The following is a 13,569-nucleotide window of genomic DNA, read 5'->3' on the forward strand; positions in this document are numbered from 1 at the left end:
GGTTTGGTGAGACCAGACCCTCCCCAGGAATTCACCAGCGGGGCCAGTCTGTTCCCAGTGGATGGAATAGCTGTGCTATCTGTTCAGGATTTCAGCCATACCTTGGGGAGGTCACAGAACAGAGCTGGGCTGCTGTTCCTCAGCCAGGCCATGAGGGGGGTGTAGGGCAGCAGCTCCTCGTGGTGGAGTCCATGGCTCGGTGCAGACAACTTGTCAACGGGCTGCCCAAGAGCAGGGACCTGAGAGCTGCCCTAAAGCAGCAGAAACAGCAGGAAGGGTCAAATAAAACAGCCCTGGAAAACTTCCTGATCCCCCTGGAATTTCCAGGTCTGAAATTTCAGAATTTCTGCAATTTCCTGTTCTGAAATTTCAGAATTTCTCCGATTTCCAGTTCTGAATTTCCGGGTTTGAGAAGCAAATTCCAAGCTGAAGCAGGGCAGGCACAACCACTTGGAACTCGAGTTTGAATCCCGTTATCTGGGAACAGGTCTGAGCTGGCCCACAGTAACACAGGGGATAATCCAGGTAAGCACCATGGGAGAAAGCACAGGAGAAAAGCTCCTTGTGGAAGAACATGCTGGAAATCCTCCCTTGGAGCACTGGGAGGTGGTTCAGCCTAGGGGGGTGGGATGCCATGGATAGGAGGGATTTGCCAGGGTCTGGAAATGCTGGACCACCACACCACAGACTCAGAGTCGTGTGGAGCTCAGAAGGTTCAGGGCAGGTCCAGGTGGAGCAGCTGGTCCAGCCAAGATCTGAAAATCTCCAAGGATGGAAATCCCACAGTTCCCTCCCGGTTTCCAGCCTGGCTTGAAAGAAAACACTGAAGGTTTAAGGAAATAGCCCTGGGGATTTGGGAGTCGCTCCTTTTCATGAAAGGAAATCTGGAAGAGTCCAGTTTTCCTTTCAGATTTCTGCCCAGAGGGATACTGTCCATCACATCTTTTAAACTGCAAAATCAGCACCAAAAGTGTTAATCGAAGGATCAAGGGATTGGCTCTTATCCTGGGATTTTGTGCCACGGGCAGATCAACAACCCCCAAAATAAAATGAGGAAAAATCTTCAGTCTAAAAAATCTTCAGGGCTGGATTTCTTCTACATTCCTGCAAAACTAACCCAAGGGCTGGGAAGGGTGAAGGGTTGTGGAAAGACCTCTTTGGGAAGACACTTTAGGACAATCATCCCCTACATCACAATCAGCCCTAGTGTGATTTTTCCCAGGATATTCAGATCTCCCGGGATTTGGAGCAAAGCCCACCTGCAGCTGGAAGATGTTGGTGATGTGACTGATGAGAGAGATCTCAAAGTTCTGCTTGAGGGTTTCAAACAGGATCAGCTGCTCGGCCACCGCCTGCAGCTTCCGGGAACCTGGAGGGGAAGGAGGGGATAGCACGGGATTGAGGGGAAAAGAGAGGATAGCATGGAATGGAGGGAAAGAAGAGAGGATATCAGGGTATGGAGGGAAAAGAGAGAATGTCATGGAATGGAGGAGGAAAAAAAAGAGGATATCGAGGTATCGAGGGACAAAAGAGAGAATATCATGGTATTGAGAGAAAAGGAGGATATCATGGAATGGAGGGATAAAAGAGAGGATATCAAGGTATTGAGGGGAGAAAAGAGAGAATATCATGGAATGGAGGGAAAAGGAGAAGATATCATGGAATGGAGGGAAAAGGAGAGGATATCATGGAATGGAGGGAAAAGGAGGGGATATCATGGCATAGAGGGAAAAGGAGAGGATATCATGGCATAGAGGGAAAAGGAGAGGATATCAGGGTATTGAGGGAAAAGAGATAGAATGTCATGGAATGGAGGAGGAAAAAAAAGAGGATATTGAGGTATTGAGGGATAAGAGAGAATATCATGGTACTGAGAGAAAAGGAGGATATCATGGAATGGAGGGAAAAGGAGGGGATATCATGGAATGGAGGGAAAAGGAGGGGATATCATGGAATGGAGGGAAAAGGAGGGGATATCATGGAATGGAGGGAAAAGGAGAGGATATCAGTGTATTGAGGGAAAAGAGATAGAATGTCATGGAATGGAGGGGGAAAAAAAAGAGGATATTAAGGTATTGAGGGATAAGAGAGAATATCATGGTACTGAGAGAAAAGGAGGATATCATGGAATGGAGGGTTAAAAGAGAGGATTTCAGGGTATTGAGGGGAAAAAAGAGAGGATATCAAGGTACTGAGGGGGAAAAAGAGGATATTATTGAATGGAGGGATGGAAAGAAAGGATATCATGGAATGGAGGGAAAAAAGAGAGGATATCAAGGTATTGAGGGGGAAAAGAGAGGACATCATGGAATGGAGGGAAAAGGAGAGAATGTCGGGGTATTGAGGGGAAAGAGAGAGGATGTCATGGAATGGAGGAGAAAAAGGAGAGGATATTGAAGTATTGAGTGATAGAAGAGAGAATAGCATGGTATTGAGAGAAAAGGAGGATATCATGGAATGGAGGGATAAAAGAGAGGATATCATGGTATTGAGGGGAAAAAAGAGGATATCATGGAATGGAGGGAAAAGGAGGGGATATCATGGAATGGAGGGAAAAGAGAGAGGATGTCATGGAATGGAGGAGGAAAAAAAAGAGAATATCGAGGTATCGAGGGATAAAAGAGAGAATATCATGGTATTGAGAGAAAAGGAGGATATCATGGAATGGAGGGATAAAAGGGAGGATTTCAAGGTATTGAGGGGAAAAAAGAGGATATTATGGAATGGAGGGAAAAAGAGAGGATATTATGGTATGGAGGGATAAAAAACAGGATATCATGGACTGGAGGGAAAAAAAGAGAGGATCTCATGGCCTGGAGGGGATGAGCCGTGGGCTGCAGCCCCACATCACTCACACCCTGGGGAATAGGACAGGAGTAAATCCTGCCATAAATACCAGCACCCAAAAGCCAACAAAGGGGAGAGGATTTGCTGCAGTCCCAAGGAAATCCAGCCCAGGAGGGAGCTGAAACTCAAAAAACCCTAAAATTGCAGAGCATCCCTCAGTCCCACCTCGGCCAAGGACACACCCCCAGCCTCACCACAAGGAAAACTCGGGATTTCATGCCAGGAGCACGTCCCCGGACACCGGCAGGTCTCCAGCAACTCCCACACGCTGCTCCAATGGATTACTGTTTTTCCAAGCTTGAGGACAGACACCTGAGCTGCCCCAGGAGACCACAGTTTCTAAATATGACTTTCCCCCACCCTCTGTGAGCTGTAGGAGGTGTTGTACACCCCTGGCACACCGTGCTGCCCTATATCCGTGTATTTAGAGGGACTGGGGAGATGCTTGGAGGAAGTTTGACTCAAGTCTAATGGAAACTGGACCAGTTTCCCAGCCCAGCAGGAGGTGCCTGTGGTTCATGGATGGCCCAGCTTGGCTGTTTACAGCAGGAATTGGATTCCTCCGGGAATGGAGCCAATTTGGGCTGGGAGAGCTGGGGGGGTTCACCTGGAGAAGAGGCCAGGTTGTTCCAACAATTCCTTCCCAATATCCCATCTAACCCTGCCCTCTGGCAGTGGGAAGATATTCCCTGTGTTCAGGGACAGCTGGAGAGGGACTTTGGATAAGGGATGGAGGGACAGGACACAGGGAATATCTTCCCACTGCCAGAGGGCAGGATTAGATGGGATATTGGGAAGGAATTTTTGGCTGTGGGAGTGGGGAGGCCCTGGCACAGGTTGGGCAGAGAAGCTGTGACTGCCCCATCCCTGGAAGTGTCCAAGGCCAGGCTGGAACAACCTGGTCTGTGGAAGGTGTTCCTGCCCATGGCAGGGGGTGGATGAGATGGGCTTTAAGGTCCCTTCCAAGCCAAACCGTTCCAGGATTCCAAGATCTCCAGAATAAAGCCCACCCTCCAATCCTGTTTCCCAGCTCCCAGCTCTGGATGTGCTGTAGGGGAATATTCTGGATGTGCTGCAGGGGAATAGCTCTGAACCTGTCCCCCCAGGTGCCCCTGGGTGTGTGCTGCTGCTGCTGCTGAGCTTCCCAAATCCGAGCCTTCTCTTTCTTTCCTGCTTTTCCCAGGCAGCCCGCAGAGCTGCTCACTGATCCCGGGAGCTGATTCCTGGGAACATCCCCTCCGGCATCAGCGGCTCAGGGCCACCGGCAGAGGCTGGGAAGCTGGAATGGTGCAGGGAGTGCAGCACAGGCTGGGCATGTCCCTGCTCTCCACTCACCAGGCTGGAGGGGGGTGTTCATGCAGGCAGACAAAGCCTCTGCTGCAGCACTGCAGGATCTCACTCCGGCAGGGCTGGAAAGATCCGCCCGGCTCAGGACATCCCAGTGCTCCTTGCTGAGGTCCAGGCGGGTCTGAAAACAAAGCCAGAAGAGAGCAGGTACAAGCACAGCCAGGTTTTCATCCCACATGGAAAGCTGCTGGCTGGAAAGAGCCAAGTGCTCCCCTCGGCTGCCTCGGGAGGTCCACGCCGCTCCATCCCCTCCCAACCCAAAATTCCGCACAGCAACAACCGCAGTGGTGGCCAAGGACACCCTGGCAAACCTCAGCCTGAGCTTCCAAAGGGCTGGGACCTTTGGGATCACTACTGGCAGCAAGGTGGGGGGGAGGAGAAGGGAAAAGCTCATGGTGCTGCAGCTCGAGAAATGAGAAGGTCAGTGGCCCAGAGGTCACCGTAAGCTGTGGAACTGGGGTGCATTCATGGTGTGGTATGTTTGTAAATATGTTTGCTTTCCCATATTCCAAGAGGTCCTCAGGAGTCTTTCCAGTGGCTGTGCCATCCCCTGGTACCGCAGGGGAAAGGTCCTCACCCCCCAGCAGGGGCAGGGCAGGGCTGGTGGCACAAAGGCCCCAGCTGGTGGCACACACTGAATGGACACATCGCCTCCTAGAGTAGGGAAATAAGGAAAAGAGAGAGAAAAGGAAAGGGGAAACTCCCATCAGTGGGAAGAGAATCAATAGGGTCCCTGGACAAAGAGGGTAGCAGGGAGTCCCTGGAATGCTTTCCCATGGTAGATGTATAGTTTTTTTCAGGAAGAAGTTCTTCACAGAAAGAGTGATCAGGCATTGGAATGGGCTGCCCAGGGAGGTGGCGGAGTCACCATCCCTGGGGGAGTTTAAGGACAGACTGGATGTGGTATCAGTGCCATGGGCTGGGTGACAAGGTGGGGTTTGATCAAAGGTTGGACTCGATGATCTCAGAGGTCTTTTCCAACCTCGTTGATCCTGTGATTCTGTTTGCCTCAGGACACTCCAAGTCCCTTCTACCTGGGGGGTTATCAGTGCTGGTGGGAGCAGGTTGGACCAGGGCTGGGTGTTGCAAGTTCTGCCTCTAATTGCTCATTAATTCTTGTGCATTCCCAGATAATGATTACTGGCTGTTCAATTATCATTTGGCTTTGTCATTACTAATCCTGCCCAGGAAAAGGACTTTGAGAGACCCCTGTGGTGGTGAGGGGACTGCACATCCCCTGGAGTCCATCCCGGCTGTGTGTCCATCAAGACAACACAGTCCCTCATTTCTAGGCCAGAGAAGCTCCTTAATCTTTGCAGACAAATCACAGTTTTCAGTGTTTGAGGCCACTGAAAGTTGTTTTCTAACAGATCCAACAGGAACTGCCTCCACAGATGCACACACCGTGAGGAACAGGAGCTCATCCATCAGTTTGCTCCTGTTGGAGACCATGCGCTGCAGCAGGGAGTTTTCCCGGTGGATGTGGTCCATCTGCTGCTTCACACTTCCCAGGAGCTCATCATAGACCTGCAGGGTCTCCTCCACCCTGGCCACCTCTGCCAGGGCCTCGTCGATGGAGCTCATCAGCTGTGTCACCTGCTGCTCCGAGGAGATGATGGCCCGGAGGTTGGCCTGGGGATGGAGAACAGAGGGATCCAGGGCTTAGAAGGGACTGATGGACTCAGCTCAGAGTCAAAGCAGAGAATCTGGAACGGTTTAGGCTGGAAAGACCTTAAAGCCCATCCCATCCCACTCCCTGCCGTGGGCAGGGACACCTTCCACTGTCCCAGGTTGCTCCAACCTGGCCTTGGACACTTCCAGGGATGGGGCAGCCACAGCTTCTCTGGGCAGCCTGTGCCAGGGCCTCCTTGTAGGAAAACCCCCCAGGTGTGAGGGTGTGTCTCCAACACATCCCTGCACCCCACGGCCCTGCCAAGGGCCTGTCTCAGCCCATTTAGCCCAGCTCAGGGCACTGCCAGGCTGTCTCCCAGCTGAGCTGCTCTGGCAGTGCAATTAATAACAATTAAATCATGCATGAGACATGCCCCGAAGGCACAATTTGCCTAAGGAGGGCTCAGGAGCTTGTTTGGGGCGGGTGGTGCAGATCCCCCGGCGTGTTAATCGCTGCTGACAAGCTCTGTCAGAGATCCAACACTTCCAAACCTTCATTGTATCCTTTGCAGGGCCCCTGTCCCAGGAAAGAAAACAATCCAGAGGCACTGGCCTGGCAGGCCTGAGCTTTCCAGGCTGCTGCTTTTTTCTCTGTTAATAAAGCTTTTTTTAAAGAGGTTTGTCTGCTCTGATAATTTAATTTTCTGATGTCTTTTTCATTAAATGAAGAGCACCAGAAGCAGCTGCACCCCCCAGCCTGCCCTGTGCTCAGCTCGCTGAGGGGAGGCAGAGAAGTGAAGAAGAGCAAAGATAAGCCTCTTGACAACCCAAGTTGGGTTGTTGTGGCTTGGACAGACCCTGTGCTCTGGGTTAGGGATGTGCCTGGAAGCACAATCCATGCTGGGCATCTCCAGTCCTTGTGTTAAGGACTTTCTCCAAGCTCCACCTGCCCTGCTGTCGGGATGAAGATGAACTGGAAGCTCCAGCTCTAGAAAAAGGTTTTAGGTTGGAAAGGACCTAAAGGCCCATCCAGTTCCACCCCCTGCCATGGGCAGGGACACCTTCCACCAGCCCAGGTTGCTCCAAGCCCTGTCCAACCTGGCCTTGGGCACTTCCAGGGATCCAGGGGCAGCCACAGCTTCTCTGGGCAACCTGTGCCAGGCCCTCCCCACCCTCCCAGGGAACAATTCCTTCCCCAATATCCCATCTCACTCTCTGGCAGTTTAAAGCCATTCCCCCTTGTCCTGTCCCTCCATCCCTTGTCCCCAGTCCCTCTCCAGCTCTTCTGGAGCCCCTTTAGGCCCTGGAAGAGGCTCTCAGGTCTCTCTGGAGCTTTCTCTTCTCCAGGTGAACCCCCTCAGCTCTCCCAGCCTGTCCAACGCACAAACCTCACCACCAAAAGCACCAAGGATGCTCAGCAAACGTTCCCAACCAGCCTCCCCAGCCCGGCGCCACTCCTGGACTGCGGCTTTCCAGCAATCCCCAGGGCCCCCAGCTCTGCCCAGAACTTGAGATTGTATTAAATGTTCTTAAGAGCCATAAACCTCCCCCAGGCCTGTCCCTGCCCTGCCTTCACATGGTCCTATTAGGGTTTCACAGCCCCACGGGGGGTTGCCCCGAGCGAAGCATCGCCGGTGTCACCGACAGGGCAGTGCCCGTGGAAGGGGCTCTCCAGAGGATCCCTGCTCCTGGAAAAGTAATATACTCCAGCTGCAGAGCTGCTGGGAGCTGCCTGTGGTTCCCCAGGTGCTGGGATCCTGGAATGACACAGGAATAGCAATGTACAAATCAGTGCCATCCTTCCCCCTGGAGCAGAGAAGAACTCTGGCTGTCGCTGCGGTGAGTTTTGAGAGCCCCAGATGAGGTGGGTGATTAATATGGAGAGAGGAGGCCAAGGTGGCATCACTGGGATGTGGGGAAAAGCATTTAAATAGATGCATGTGCCAGTCCAACTTGCTGGTATTAATAACACTTAATATTGCAGATTAAGCCTCAGAAATAGAAACGTCTTATTGATTAATTTCTGTTAGAGATAAATCACATTTTTTTCATTAGGAGGCATTAAAATAATGTATTCAACAGCTGCTTTCATTTCAAATAACTTAATAGAGATGTATTAGTTGCTCTCACAGGGTATTTTACTGGGAAACAGTCACAAAGTGCCTATAGGACTTGCCAGGAGCTGGCAGGAACAGACCTCAGGAGTTTGGTCTTCCAGATTAACTGCTGAATTTCCAACTGTAATAAGTCATATATTGGGAATACAGCAAACACTGGAGCTAAAGGAGGTTGGATTTAGGGCTTGTGGTTTCCAGTGTGCTTTAGGATATTTCCTTTCACTTGTTTTGTTTTTTTTTTTTCTCTTTTCTCTTTGGTTCTCTCCCCATAAAATGCCAGCACCAGGTATTTTAGCATACGATAAATGCTTGAAGCAGCTTTCTCTCTTTTTTTTTCTTTTTTTTTGGCTCTAGCACTCAAAAGAAGTTTTCCTCTGCAGAAATGCAGTAAAACACACATGGAGTCAATAAAGGCCACTAGTCATACAATTCCAGAATGCTTTGGGTTGGAAGGACCTTAAAGATCATCCCTTTCCACCCCTTGCCATGGGCAGGGACACCTCCCACTAGCCCAGGTTGCTCCAACCTGGCCTTGGACACTTCCAGGGATCCAGGGGCAGCCACAGCTTCTCTGGGCAACCTGTGCCAGGGCCTCCCCACCCTCACAGCCCAGAATTCCTTCCCAATATCCCATCTAACCCTGCCCCTGGCAGTGGGAAGCCATTCCCTGTGTCCTGTCCCTGCAGACCCTTGTCCAAAGTCTCTCTGCAGCTCTCTTAGACCCCTTTAGTCTTTTGCTTTTTTAATCTCCTTCCAGCACTATTTTCTCCCATTTACTTTCTCCCCAAATGCTCCTTTTCCTTCTGCAGGGCTCATTTTTGGCCCTTCCCTTCCCAGTCTCAGCCACGTCCCTCAGCCAGCCCCAGAGCACCCCACACCCCCCGTGTGCCACGCTTAGACCCTTAGCCAACACCGCTTCCAGAAATTCCTGCCAGATCAAGTTTTCCCGGCAAAGGAAGGAGCTGCTGCTCCCCAGCTGCTCGGTCTCTACATGCCCAGCACCTTCTTTCCACGTGAGTGCCCCCCTCGGCCCCTGTACCTCATCCAGCACATGGAGCTCCCTGCTCAGCTGCTCTGCGAAGGCCACGGAGTTGCTCACGAGGGGCTCGTGCTCCTCCAGCACCTTCAGCACATCAGCGGCTTCCTTTGGAGTCATCTCCTGGTAGCAGCTGAGCCCCTCCTGGCCCTCAGCCTCCTCGGGGTCCTTCCTGTCTTCTTGGGGTCTTGGCATCCCTGTGTGGAGATGGCCAGAGCCTTGGGGTGACAATAAACCTGTCGTTTGATCAGCCCTGCTAAAATGAGGTCCTGCTGGCTCCGAGCGACAGGAGCTCAGTGGGCTCGGTCTCTGCCCACTCAGAGCAAGGGCAAAGCAAAGGAAGGTGGGTGTGGGATAAAGGCTCAGCTTCGTGAGAGGGACAAAACACACCACTGGAATTTAACTGGAGCTCTGGTTGGGATTTTAGTTGCTCACCTCTCTGGGATTGGGTGCTGGGACATTTTGATATGTCCTACAAAGCTGAGACAAGTGTCAGAGGTGAAGAGGCTTAGATTTGAATTAGATACAAGGAAGGAGGTTTTTACCACGAGGATGGGGAGGCCCTGGCACAGGTTGCCAGGAGAACCTGTGGCTGCCCCGTCCCTGGAAGTGTCCAAGGCCAGGTTGGAGGAACNTCCCTGGAAGTGTCCAAGGCCAGGTTGGAGGAACCTGGGATAGTGGAAGGGGGTTGGAACTCCATGGTCCTTAATGTCCCTTCCAACCCCAGCCCTTCTGTGATTCTATGAAAGACACTGATAATCACGTGTTGTGAAGTAAAATCTATTTCTATATCCACACACATCTTTATTTCTTGGTGGGGGGATGTCACCAGGCAGGCAGTCACCCCTGCCCTAGCATCACCCACACTTTACTCCCCTCCCCAGCCCAGGGTGCAGAGAGGAGCTCTGAAAATAAGATAAATTGTCTGTTTTTCTTCCCAGCCTGGCACTGTGTCACCATGGCCACTGGATAAGTCGGGTGCCTGTGCCTCCAAATACCCCAAACACGGCTCCTCCTCACTGATTCCCTGTCCCTGGTACCCCCTCCCCCTCTCCCAGCATCCACACCCACTGTTTGAAGTGTCTTCCCCTGTGGGTGATGATGCCAAAAGCCCCTGTGAGTGTGCCAAGGGAATGATTTACCTTCCAGTGCACACGAGGGGACGTTCACAAAGGTCACAGCTCTGCCCAGGAACCGGTGGCTCAGCTTCCACAGGCACCTGAGAAAGGTCTTCTTCTCCTCAAAGCTGCTGGTGGTCCACTTGTACACCTTGTCAAACTGCAGGTCAAAGTCCAGGCTGGCCTAGATGGTTAATTACCACCAGCAATTAGCCACCACTGGCCACACCAGGGACACCCAGCACAGGTTTGCAGCACGTTTGAGAGGTGTGTTCACGGCACTTGGCAAATTATCATGATCAGAGCACTGAGAAGGAAGGATGAACAGCAGTTCTGGCCACAGGAGGGGACACTGGGACACCCGGAGTGGCTCAGCCCCAGCAGTCAGCCAGTCCTGACTCATCACACTCATTTATTTTCAGCTAAGATAAAGCCCTTCACCTTCCACTGTGGTTTTGGGGGATGGCTGATGAGTCTTGACAGTGGCCAGTGGCAGATGTTTGGGATAAAAAGCATTCAAAGGGCAAGCCCAGAGTTCTGGTGCCTTCAGGATTCCCTGGCAGGCTCCAGCAGCCCGTGATCCAGCAGCTCACTGAGCTGGAGGTTGGATCTGCAGCCCTGTGTTTAACAGCCCTTGAAGGACCTGCTGTCCCTGGTTTCCTCTGGTGGTTTTTGGAACTTATTCAGAGTGTTGGCACCTCCAGCATCCCGTGGCAATGAGCTCTGTGGTGCAATGATGTGCTGTGTGAGATAGTGTGATCAGCTGGAATTGGGAATTTGGGATTGAGTCCAACACCCACCCAGCCCCCACTGCAGACATTCCCTCTGCAATCCTCAAAATCTCAAACCTCTCTTCACTCAGAGGTTGGGAACACGCAGAGGAAGCCCAGGAACAGGTTTCCACAGGCTCAAATCCCCGTGGCAGCAGTGTGGTGTCACTCATGCGTCCCCCTGCAGCCCCATCTCCTGGCAGGGAAGGTCACCTGAGAGAACAGGGAGCAGGGACTGGGGGAAAAAAAGCACCCGTGGCATTTCCCAAGCTGTTTTCATCCCTATAAAAAGCTCACCTCATTCCACCCTCTGCCATGGGCAGGGACACTTTCCACTATTCCAGGTTGCTCCAACCTGGCTTTGGACATTTCCAGGGATGGGGCAGCCACAGATTTTCTGGGCAACCTGTGCCAGGGCCTCCCCACCCACACGGGGAAGTGAAGTCTGAAAACAACACGTCCCTTCGCTGTTGTTTTTTTCTGCCAGTTTCTCTTTTCCTTCTTAATCTCCTTCCAGCTCTATCTCATTTTTCTCCCGTTTTTCTTTCTCCCCGGACGCTGCTTTTCCTTCCGCGGGGCTTATTTTTGGCCCAGCTGAAATCTCAAAACCTCTCTTCAGTGCGAGGTTGGGAACAGCCAGAGGAAGCCCAAGACCAGGTTTCCACCAGCCCAGCCCTGAAATCCCCGTGGCAGCAGTGTGGTGTCCCTCATGCTTCACCTGCCATCACCCTGCAGGGAAGGTCACCTGAGAGAACAGGAGCATGGACTGGGAAGGAAAAGCATTTCCCAAGTTGTTTTCATCCCTGGAAATGTCAATATGTTTACATCTACCTATGCCCTGAGGATGTTGTCTCATGGAGGGGGAACTCCAGCCACAGGAGACTTGTTTTTTTCCACTAGGTAAGTGGAAATAATAACGGGGTTTGCTGAATTCAGAATATCCCACGGCAGGAAAGTCCTTCCTGCACCATCCCATGAGCTCTGCAGCACAGCCTGAGCCTTCTGGAGAACTCAGAAGCCTTAAACTTACAATTACTGGCACTGAGCATCATCACAGGCAGGGAGTGTCTGAGTCCTACAACACATTATGGGTCGTTTCCAAGACACCTTGAATTAATCCATCAAACCCCCACGTTGCTTCACAGGGCTGGAGCAGAGCTGGGATGTCTGGAGGAGGAACTGACGGTCCACAGGGTTATAACAGTGCCTTGTGAGGAGCTATTAAAGCAGAGAGGCATTAATGAATCCCCTCATCAATATTCAGACTGGTTTGGGCCAGGGAGCTGTACCTTTAGGCACAGCTGCACTTGCAGTGTCAGTGTTTGCTGGTGCCAGGGAAACTCTTCTTTTGATTTCAGCTGGTAAGTGGATCCTATTTTAGGAATGAGAGGGAACAATTCTGGCTTTCCACGTTCAAGAAAGAGAAGTTTAGCCTGGGAGAGGCTCCAGGGAAGAGAGAAGTCAGGGAGTCATGGATTGATAGGCTCGTTTGGGTTGGAAAGAGACCTTAAAGAACATCTAAAGGGACCTTAAAGCACATCCCATTCCACTCCGTGAGCAGGGACACCTTCCACTATCCCACATTGCTCAGAGCTCCTCCCAGCCTGGCCCTGGACACTCCCAGGGATCCAGGGGCAGCCACAGCTTCTCTGGCCAACCTGTGCCAGGGCCTCCCCACCCTCCCAGGGAACAATTCCTTCCCACTATCCCATCTAAACCTGCCCTCTGTCACTTTAAAACCAATCCCCCTTTTGCTGTCACCAGTCACCAGGGAAGGGGACTGGGACATCAGCCCTCAGCCTGCCAGAGGGAAGGTTAAAAGGGGAGGTGACTGCAATCCAAAAATACATCTGCAAGGGCAAAGAGCTCTGTAATCTGAAGGACAGACACAGCCCAACCAGGAGGATGTGTCAGGAATGCAGGATGGGAGGTATCCGGAGGTTTTTGCCACCAGGAGAACCAAGTTCTCTATTTGCCTCCCAGCAGGAGAGGGTTCAAAAATCCTTTCAGCTGGAGTTAACCTCACTGGGATGGCAAATGGAAGGGGAAAAGGACTGAAAATCCTGGAAGTGTCTTCTAATCTGAATTCCTCAGGAGCCAAAGCAGTTGGGAGCTCAGGCTGGTGCGAGCACCTATCTCCTCATGAGACAAGGAGATACCAGCTCTGGAGATACCAAGGAGAGCTGTCAGGGAGATACCAGTTCTGCCCATAGGATCAAGATGCCCTGCAAAGCTGCACTGGATTTGATTTTCCTTCCAGACACGCTGTGCAGATGTACTTTATTTGTCCTGGCTGTAGAACCAGAAAGCTGCTCTTTCCCTCATTTATTTCCGTGCTTGTGAAACCCCAGGCGTGTTGCCAAAGCCCCTGGAACATTCCCATTAATAAAAAACCTAATTATAATGACTTTAACGACCCTCTGCCAGCCCCAGCAGCAGAAAGGGAATATCTTGTCCAGGCTGTCTTGCCCTAAAACCTTAATGTCACCCTAAAGGCACAGATGCCAGCCCTCCATAATCCTTCTTTTCAGCAAATGCCTCCATCTAATCTGTAAATACCCCTTGCAAATGTCTTTCAAGAAGCTTTGTCAACATGGACCAACAGATGGGCCTGGCTGTGTCCTGCCAGTGCAACCTCACCAGGGTGGGCAGGCCCTGGCACAGGTTGCCCAGAGAAGCTGTGGCTGCCCCATCCCTGGAAGTGTCCAAGGGCAGGTTGGACA

At 51.8% G+C, this 13,569-nt stretch overlaps 1 protein-coding gene across 1 annotated transcript in view; it reads right to left on the reverse strand.

The window, feature by feature from the left end:
- LOC108497165 (exocyst complex component 1-like) overlaps positions 1-13,569 on the reverse strand; it is a 28,058-nt gene that overhangs the window by 10,500 nt on the left and 3,989 nt on the right. Inside the window, exons 4-9 of the mRNA XM_017814565.1 lie at positions 10,101-10,260; positions 8,962-9,155; positions 5,599-5,826; positions 4,183-4,315; positions 1,260-1,369; positions 102-251 (exon numbers count right to left, since the gene is read on the reverse strand). Of these exons, the coding sequence (XP_017670054.1) occupies positions 102-251; positions 1,260-1,369; positions 4,183-4,315; positions 5,599-5,826; positions 8,962-9,155; positions 10,101-10,260 (975 nt within the window). The remainder of the gene's footprint in view (positions 1-101; positions 252-1,259; positions 1,370-4,182; positions 4,316-5,598; positions 5,827-8,961; positions 9,156-10,100; positions 10,261-13,569) is intronic.

The sequence above is a fragment of the Lepidothrix coronata genome, unplaced genomic scaffold (genome assembly GCF_001604755.1).
Source record: "Lepidothrix coronata isolate B3197 unplaced genomic scaffold, Lepidothrix_coronata-1.0 Scaffold2, whole genome shotgun sequence".
In the NCBI taxonomy this organism is placed as follows: Eukaryota; Metazoa; Chordata; class Aves; order Passeriformes; family Pipridae; genus Lepidothrix; species Lepidothrix coronata.